This window comes from Chrysemys picta, chromosome 7 (genome assembly GCF_011386835.1).
Source record: "Chrysemys picta bellii isolate R12L10 chromosome 7, ASM1138683v2, whole genome shotgun sequence".
NCBI lineage: Eukaryota > Metazoa > Chordata > Testudines > Emydidae > Chrysemys > Chrysemys picta.
In genome coordinates, this window is record NC_088797.1 from 32,229,078 (window position 1) to 32,238,721 (window position 9,644).

Consider the following 9,644-nt stretch of genomic DNA (forward strand, 5'->3'; position numbering starts at 1 on the left):
CCTTATCCTACCTACCACAAAACCCTCTTCAATTTAAACCCTGCATGCTGGCTGGCTGAATCACTATGACTTTTAAACTCCAATTTTAAAAACAGCACTTTTGCTCCTTTACACCATGTTTATCAAGAATATGAGGGGAGCTGGCCCTTTTCACACCCTGCTGAGGTTAGGAAGCTATAGTCCTTACCCTTAGGGCAGTCTTGCAACCACCCCTCTCATACCTTCTCTTATTCCTAAAATTTAGGAAAAGGGGGGGGGGGGAGGCAGGGCTGCTGGTTTAGAAGGTCAAAGGAACTGTAGCCTTTCCAGCTCTCAGCACCTGGGTAGGGAGCAGTAGCTTGTGCTCCCATATGGATCCCCTAGAAAGAGAAGCTGCAACCCCTATTCTAGCCTGAGCCTTGTGGAGGACCCTGTTCCCCACGGCAGACCTATAAATGGAGCTGTCTTCTTCCCAGTTCCACGGGGGGGAGGGGGACAGGAAATGTCTCCCGGCTGTTCTTGGTGGTGCCCTGAGAATGATAATCCTCCCTCATGCTGTAAGTGGGGGCTCTGCCCCCTCCATTCTCCCTTCCAGGGACCCCATTGAGACCATCCTGTGAGGGTGGTCTCCTCCCCCCATTCCCGCTACAAGTGGTCCCAGCACCTCCCCGCTCCCAGGCCCACCGGGCGCCGGGATCCCCACTCCGCCTGAGGAGCCGGGCTGAGAAACTTTGCGCCTAACAATGAAAGCCCCAGAGCAGGAGCCCTCCGCGCCACCGCCGTTCCGGGTCACTTAGATTCTCCCGAGGGGAGGGAGCCCAGCCGCGGCCCGGGCTGCTCCGCGGAGCGCTCGGGGGGACAGGAAAACGGGGGAGGGAGGGAACCACTCACAGCTTCACCACATTCTGTACCACCGCCGCCATCTTCCTTCCGTCGCCTGGGCCCGTGTGGCCGCCCAGTGCGCACGCGCCGGGCGCAGAACGGCTGCTACCGACTCACCCCGCCTACCCTACGTTGCGCAAGCGCCAAGGACCACGGGCCCACCCCTCTCCTTCCACCCCCCGCCTCCGCCGCTTGACCATAATTACGCATGCGTCGAGGAAAAAATACGTGCCTGCCCCTTCTCTGTGTCACCAATGCGCATGCGCTACCGCAGAGGCGAACTCCCCGCAATACGCGTACGGCAGAGAGAATGACCGACCTTGTCGCGACTACATTACGCATGCGTACAAGAGCCCGCTCCTAAGAGAGCCTAGGGCGTGAAACTTCCTTGCACCGGCCCTGGGTGAAGGGAGGGAGGTGTCGCTGTGCAGTCCCCAAGAGGCCAACCCGGCTCCTTCACTGCACCAGTTACTGCTGCTGCGTGTGGTACTGACTGGTGCTGTCGTTGGGCTTTCATGCCTCACCAGAGTGGCTGATCTTTTTTTCTGACCTCTGGACCGTGCTGGCATGGGGTGTTTGTTGGGAAGAAAGGTTCCCCAGCTGCTCTGTGTAAACATGGGGGGGGGGGTGTCAGTGACTGGGGGGGGGATAGTGTGAGGTAGGTTGTTAAATTTTGCCTTATAAAACTGAAATACTGTATCTATAATTCCCTAATGTAAACCATGCCCCCAGGGGATTGGGCACTACAAATGCCATGTGCACGCATTCCCACATTCGTACAGAATAAGTCTGATGGGAACCAGCATGTTGAGCTTTAGATCAAGAGACATTATGAGGAATCTCTGTCAAATAGGGGGGAGACAGGTTGTGCCTGCAACGGACAAGACTCTTGTTCTGCTCATCGTTGTCTGCTGGGTAGTGCCCTGTCTCCAGTTGCCCCTCGTGCAGGACTGCTGCTTCTTGGGATGTTTATGGCTTTGGAGACATCACATGAATCTATGCTGCACTTTGAAACAGAAACATTTATTTGCCAGCCCACCTGCATTTGGAGAGGCTTACACCCTCAGATTTAACCTCATAAAATGCTTATTGCCCGTGTTTGGAAGGTAAGCACCCTCAACACAATGGGAAACACAAATGGAAGTGTGGGGAGTGGGAGAGAGTACTCAAATGTGTGTATTTTAGGGTAAGACAAATCATCTAATGGATAGAGCATTGGGCTAGGATTCAATAAACCTGGATTTAGTTCCTTCTTCAGCCACAGATTCCCAGGGGCAAATCACTTAATCTGCCCTGTGGTTCTGTTTGGCATTTGTAAAAAAAAAAAAAAAAAAAAAAATGGGTGTAATGCTTTCCTACCTCGCAGGGGTGTTGTGAAAATAAAATCTGTGAGTTGCTCAGATACTGTGGGAACAGAATAAGTACCAACATGGATAGACTTGGATCTAAATTCTCCCTCTCGATGTATGGGGTAAAAAAAAAAATGTGGGTGAAAGTGTATTGCTTTATTTTGAGTCTGTTCTTGCACAGTGTGTTTTTTACAGATCAGATGCACCCAGCATCTTCCTGACACTTTCTTGGCTTGTTAACTAGGAAAGATGAGAGCAGCAACATTTTTGCTCTGCCTTTTTTTCTCTTCCATTACAAATTGTAGGTTCCTTCCCCCCTGCAGCCTTTCCAAGACACAATTTAGCTCTTTGTTTAAAGCTTCCCCTTCCCAGTAATTAGTTTTGCAGTTGGAGTCTAACGGAAGGGTCTGCACGACACACATTTCAACTTTTGTTCAGAAGGAGGTGCCCTTGCCAACCCCAGAAGAATTCCGCTTGCTGAGGTGCCAGTTTGGCTAGGTAGAGTTTCTCAGATTTCCCAGGGCTGGCCAGGAGGGCTAAAATGTTTCCATTGAACTCTCTTTGTTTCCCTGAAACACATTGGCTGCTCATTATTTTTGCACAATAGGGATCAGGGATCTGAAAGTACCAAACTCTTATCCAGGAGTTGTAGAAGCCATTTGGCCCTTTAAAATAAGTTGTCTGAATAATTCCCTTGCTCCAGGCAGATATAAATTCCCTGCAAGTAACATGCCCAGCAGACTTCCAAGTGATACAAAGGTTTGCTGAAATTCCCACAGTGGACATTGGTGGCAAATGATGGGTGTGGGCGGTGGCTGTGCCTATGCAAATCCCATCCCAAATCACTCTAAGGCTGATGTGCACCGATGCAGTTTAGCTCTTCGCTTGCTGTTTGCTCGCTGAAACCAAAGGAAACATCAGTGATGCAAACAGCAGCTTTGCCTGTCAACACTAGCATTTTGCACTAGTAACCCAGGCAAGTATATCCACTGTAGACAAGGCCTATTTTGTAATTCTCCATGTGATCTGTAAGGAAATCAACATTTCAGGAACTGGTGCACTGATGTCAGATCTCCCCACTTTCCAGCCTGAATGGGATGATGTTTCCTGTTGGGACAAAGTAAGAAGAACAAGACATGGTTTCCATATCAACTCTAGGCAATCTTGGATGCCCAACCAACGAAGTGCATTCCCCAATTTCTTTCCTTCTTCCATCTGCACAATTTCTGCATTCTTTTTTGCCTCTCTCTTCCTCCAGGCCTCTTCTCAGCACTCACTTCCCATTTCTAGTAATTTGTCTCATAGGGAGCTTGCATCCTACCTCCAAGATCATATGGAGAGTCAAAAGCACAGCTAGGATTAGAATACAGGAGATCCCTATGTGATTTACCCACTAGATCCAGGAACAGAATTTAGGGGTCTCAATTTTGTTGCTTGCTCTAACCTTTAAGCCACCATCCTAGAGCTGGAATAGAACCCAGGAGTCTTCACTCAGGTCCCCTCTCTCAAACCTCCAGATTACTCTCCCTCCCAGTGAGATAGAAAACTCTTCATCCCAGAAGATAGAAAACCAAAGGGGACTCAATTTCATTCTGCCATCATGGGCTCAGATACAATATTGGATAGGTTGGAACTAGTAATTTTCCTGGCAGAATGACCCATACTTTTTAAAACTAAGGTAAAAAGTCGTATGTGTGGCGCTTTGGAATGATCATTTAGGTTATTCTCTGATTTGAGAAGTGAACAATCAAGAAAAGCTAGTTAAAAATTAAACAAAACAGAACTAAACAGGTTAAAAAGGGTCAGGGAGCAAAAGGAAGTTGTCGTCACCAGCGCTGTGGGAAATCTCTGAGGTTGGCCAGATTTATTCAGTGGTTTTTACTGGCTTTGTAAGAGAGGAATAAGGCAATACTTATTGCAACATTTTAAATGGGCAGGAAGCCAGGGAGAAAACTCAGGAAGAAATGTGTGATAGCTTGGCTAAGTGTACTCTGAATACAGCTTCCATCAAAGACACTGTCAGCTTGACAAGAAGAGGAATTTACAAACAATCAGAAGATGAGAAAGCGGGCCAACTCGCTGTGAGAGAGTGAGAAGCAAGTTCTCACCATGATCTAAACTATTCTATTCGATATAACATTATGTTGGAATGTGTTAATGGCTGCCATGAAGTGGGTCTTTTAACTGTAGATAATCAAAGACCTGCTTAGAGCTGATGGATGAATACAGCACACTTCTTTCACCCTAAACGAAGGAGCAGTTAAGCCTCTTGAGCTGGAAACAGTAAAAGTCACCCCCCAAAACAATGGGCCATGTGGCAAGGTCTGATCTGAAGCTGAGCCAAATGGGCTAAGAGCTTCCCTGATTTCAAATACAGAGGGTAAAGGATGGTTTGGCAGATGTGGGACAGAAAAAGTCAGCAGATAGCTTAGCAAAAGAAACAGTTCAGGCATGGCTACACTTGCAAATGTAGAGCGCTTTGAGTTAAACCAGCCTTCGTAGAGCGCAGTAGGGAAAGCGCTGCAGTCTGTCAACACTGACAGCTGCAAGCGCACTGGCGTGTCCACATTTGCAGCACTTGCAGCAGCATTGGAAGTGGTGCATTGTGGGCAGCTATCCCACAGAGCACCTCTTCCCATTCTGGCGCTGTGGTTTGTGTGAAGGGGGCGGGGCATTCTGGGTCCTGTCCCAACGCCCCATGATGCATCGGTTCACATCCCAGCAATCCCTCTGCTTCCGTCCACAATTGGCGCCATCTTTCAACATTTTTTGTACTGCGCGCTCTGTCTTCCTTTTCGATCTGCGGGAATGGAGCCCAAACTGCTGAGGAATATGCTGACGAGTCTCGCCTGCACGTCACGTTTGGCAGTCGAGTTATTCCTTAAGATCCAAAGTGACAGTGAGGACTCCGACAATATCGACTCGAGTAACACATACGACATGAGATTGCTTGTGGCATTCACCGACATGCTCACCACCTTGGAACGGCGCTGAGTGGTGGGATCACATCGTCATGCAAGTCTGGGATGATGAGCAGTGGCTGCAGAACTTTCGGATGAGAAAAGACACTTTCATGGGACTGTGTGATGAGCTTGCCCCCACCCTGCGGCACAAGGACACGAGACTGAGAGCTGCCCGGTGGAGAAGCGGGTGGCTATTGCAATCTGGAAGCTGGCAACTCCAGAGCTACCGATCGGTCGTTAACCAGTTTGAAGAAGCCATTAATCGCATCCTGCTCAGAAGAACCGTGACTCTGGGTAACATGCATGACATTGTGGTTGGCTTTGCACAAATGGGTTTCCCTAACTGCGGAGGGGCGATAGATGGGATGCATATTCCAATTCTGGCATCAGCCCACCTAACCTCCGAGTATGTTAATCAGAAGGGCTATTTCTCTATGGTTCTCCAGGCACTTGTGGATCACCGTGGGCATTTCATTGGCATTAACGCAGGCTGGCCCGGAAGGGTGCATGACACATGCATCTTTTGGAACACTGCTCTGTTCAGGAAGCAGCAAGCCGGGACTTTTTTCCCAGACCAGAAGATCACCGTAGGGGAAGTCAAAATGCCCATTGTGATCCTTGGAGACCCCGCTTACCCATTAATGCCATGGCTCATGAAACCCTACACAGGGAGCCTTGACAGCAGCAAGGAGCGGTTCAACAACAGGCTGAGCCGGTGCAGAATGACTGTGGAGTGTGCTTTTGGCTGTTTAAAGGGCCGCTGGCGCTCTCTGTATGGGAAGCTGGACTTGGCCGATAACAGTATCCCCACGGTTATATCCACGTGCTGTACCCTTCATAACATTTGTGAAGAGAAGGGTGAAAGATTTACTCAGGCATGGAACTCGGAGGTTCAACACCTGGAGGCTGAATTCGAAAGCCAGAGAGCAGGACTATTAGAGGGGCCCAGCGCGGGGCTGCAAGGATTAGGGATGCCTTGAGGGAGCAATTTGAGGCTGAAAGCCACCAGTAGTGTCTGGTGCCCTGCACGGGAGTGAAGTGCAGTGGTTCCAATGTTAGTAGCAATCTGTGTTTGCTACGTATGATACACTGACTTGCAGTGCCTGTTGCTCTCCTGGGCTAAGGTATCTTTTACTTTATGCAATAATCATGTTTTCAAAGCAAAAAAATCCATTTATTGAAAAGCAACACAACTGCTTGGGAAACACAAAAGGCAAGGGGATGGGGTGGGGAACGGTACAATGACAGATTTGTGTATGTCCAGTATCATACTCAGCCTTCCTGTTTAGAGTGCTGCACTTCAGGATGGCTATACTGGATGGTGATGGGGGTTGAATGCAGTGGGTAAGGGTCGTAGTTTTCAGGGCTGAGTGGTGAAGCTACAGGTGTTGGAGGCAGCAGTTGGCGATAAGAACCTGGATGTTGGGGAAAGCGGGTTGGAGGTGATATGGGGGCACAAGGGAAAGAGTTTTGGGACAAGGGCTGCGGGAGGTGGGCGAGTAGTGCTCCACTTGCATGGCTATGAGCGCCTGAATCAAGTCCGCTTGGGGCTCTATGATGCTTATCAGCCGCTCCGTGATTTGGTGCCGGTGATCCACATTCTGCTGACAGACCCTCCTTTCACTCTCTCGCCACTCCTGCACTTTTCGATTTTCATTAAGGGACTGCTGCATGAAGTCCTTTTTGCTTCTACGTGGCCTCTTCCTGATTCTTTTCAGCTTCTTGGCCGGTGATAACATGGACGGCTGAGATCTCAAGGCTGCATCTGTAAAGGCAAAATGCAACACTTAACAGAGGCAGCATTGTTCACACCAGACAGAGCAATGATTCCCCCGTACTTAAGGAGGGCAAGCACAGTCTACACAATAGCATAATTTGCCCATCCCAAAGTGAGCGCACATAACCCACGGGAGTCCCAAAATGGTGAGTAAGCACAGGGTCAAGGGGGACTGATTCTTTCATGGCTGTACTGTCCTCTGGGTTTCTGTGCCTTGGGGAGAGCCAACGGCTGCAGGAGGCCCCTATACTGAACACTGTCTCCACATTTTCCACAGGAGTTGGTCCTGAAAGATATCTTGCTGCTGAGGGTAACCTGGGAAGCAAGGGAGGGTCTTCTACTACAATGCGACTTCCGCTCTGGCCCATATGCAGCTTGCCTGTGTGCAGCTATGGTCCCCCCGCCCCTCACGGCACAGTGGCGCGGACATGTTAGCCTGACTGGGACAAGGACCACAGTGGCTCTCCCACGAAACCTGCGCAAGCACATTGCCCAAGTTCTGGCTGAGACCTTTGAAGAGATCACTGAAGCCGATTACCGCAATGTGAGAGAGCACATAAACGCCCTATTCCACATCTAGGCATGCATGCAGCCCTAACCCTCCTTGCCCCAAGAGCCCGCACTGAATAACTTCCTTTCCAAAATAAAAGCCACTTACCGGGAACCTCCTCTGGTGTTTGTCCTTCCCCAAGCACCGGTCGCCGTGACTGGCTACCTTCCTCCTGGCTTGAGAGCAGCTCCTGGCTGCATGTATCTAGGGATGCCGGCGTGTCTTCCTCCTCCTCAGCACCCTCACTCCCACTTTGCTCCTCCTCCTCCTGCCTTGTTGCACTGGGCTCTGAAGTGTCCATGGTGGTACTCAGAATGGAGGTGGGGGTCACCCCCAAGTATCGTATCCAGCTCTTTGTAAAAACAGCAGTTTGCAGGGGCAGCACCAGAGTGGCTGTTTGCCTTGCAGGCTTTGCGGTAGGCATTCCGCAGCTCCTTCACTTTAACCCTTCACTGCAGAGTGTCCCGGTCATGGCCCCTTTCCAGCATGTCCTTTGATATCTGCCCGAAGGTATCGTAATTCCTACGGCTGGAGCACAGCTGGGACTGGACAGCTTCCTCCCCCCAAACACTGATGAGGTCCAGCACCTCGCCATTGCTCCATGCTGGGGATCGCCTGGCACGTGGAGGCATGGTCACCTGGAAGGATTCACTGAGAGCACTCCACGCCTGGCTGAGCAAACTGGAAGGGGATTTTCAAAATTCCCAGAGAATTGAAAGGGCAGGTCTGATGGTTGGTCACTTGAAGGCAGGGCAGTAGAGTTCAAACTGATGACCAGAGTGGCTAGAACAGGCATTGTGGGACACTTCTGGAGGCCAATCAGAGCGCATTAACAGACCAGGGCGTCCACACTGGCGCTGTGGCGCTCCAGCGGGGGCGCATCAAATGTTATTCCACTTGCCGAGGTGGAGTTCCAGGAGCGCTGTAGCCGCGGAGTCAGAGCGCTCTACGTGCCTTGCCAGTGTGGACGGGTCGTGAGTTAGAGCGCACTGGGCTGCTTTAATGCGCTCTAACTCACAAGTGTAGCCATGCCCTTCGTGAGCGTGGCCCTGAGAGGGAGCAGATGGACAGAGCTCCTTGTGCACAGAACTGCCTGGGAAATAGTGAGCCAGGAAACTGCCTGTTTTTCATTTTCACCTATGTTCAAGGAAACAGGTCTTTGTGGACATTCTTTGTTAATAAACTAGATGGCACTAAAGAATATATCAGACTGGTAGCCTCAATTTCATCTCCTAACAGAAACAACCCTGCAAGGCCACAAATATTGGCGAACTGCTTGGGTCAGAGGTACAGCTGTAGGTTCTTCCACTGCCCTCAACACTGTAATATCTGAGAACTTTCCAGTAGTGCATTAAGTGACCTGATTAGCAGCTGTTCAGTAACACCATTCAGCCCTTGGGAGCCACAAGCTTGGGATAAATTCACCCACTGACTTCAGTAGAATTACACCAACAATGAATTTGGCCCACTGATTTTTATGTTGGTCCCACACAAATCGTAGCTGGCATTTCTTGTTTTAAATTGTGTTGGCTTGTGTGGCTGTTTTTTATTTGTATTGTAGTAACATAAAGAGGCTTCAATTGAGATTGGGGCCCTTTGTGTTGGGTGCTGCATGTACACATAGGAATAGACTATCCCTGCTCCAAAGGGTTTATAATTTAAATAGATAGACAAAGGATGGGACAAAGGAAGGATTATTGGAGCTCTGTTTACACCAGCTGAGTTTCTGGCCCATTGTCCCCATTTTACAGATGAGGAACTGAGGCACAGAAAATTATGGATAACATTCTGAAATCACCAAAGTCACTTTTTAAAATGGGACTTAGTCACATAGGTGCTTTTGAAAATTTGACCTTATGTGACTTGTCCAAGGTCACACAGGAAGTCTGTGCCAGAGTAGGAATCAAAACCAGACTAAAGAATCCCAGGCCAGCATCTTAACCACAGGACCTGACTTCATTTGCTTTACACCAGGAATGAACCTGTCTTGTTTTAATGTATGCCTTATGCAAATCATGGCTGACATTTCTTGTTTTTAATTGTTATCAAAGTGTGGCTGTGTGGTTAACAAAAATTAATATTTACAGTGCAAAGTACCAATTATACCTGTTTATAACGAGCCAAGTTTTTTTTAACCTCAGTTA

At 49.3% G+C, this 9,644-nt stretch overlaps 1 protein-coding gene across 14 annotated transcripts in view; it reads right to left on the reverse strand.

The window, feature by feature from the left end:
• The window catches only part of DPF2 (double PHD fingers 2), a 118,508-nt gene extending 117,482 nt beyond the window's left edge, over positions 1-1,026 (reverse strand). For all 14 annotated transcript variants that reach the window (XM_065553016.1, XM_065553017.1, XM_065553020.1 and 11 more), the window contains exon 1: positions 871-1,026. In XM_065553016.1, the coding sequence (XP_065409088.1) occupies positions 871-902 (32 nt within the window). In that variant the 5' untranslated portion in view covers positions 903-1,026. The remainder of the gene's footprint in view (positions 1-870) is intronic.
• Between the last annotated feature and the right edge of the window lie 8,618 nt (positions 1,027-9,644).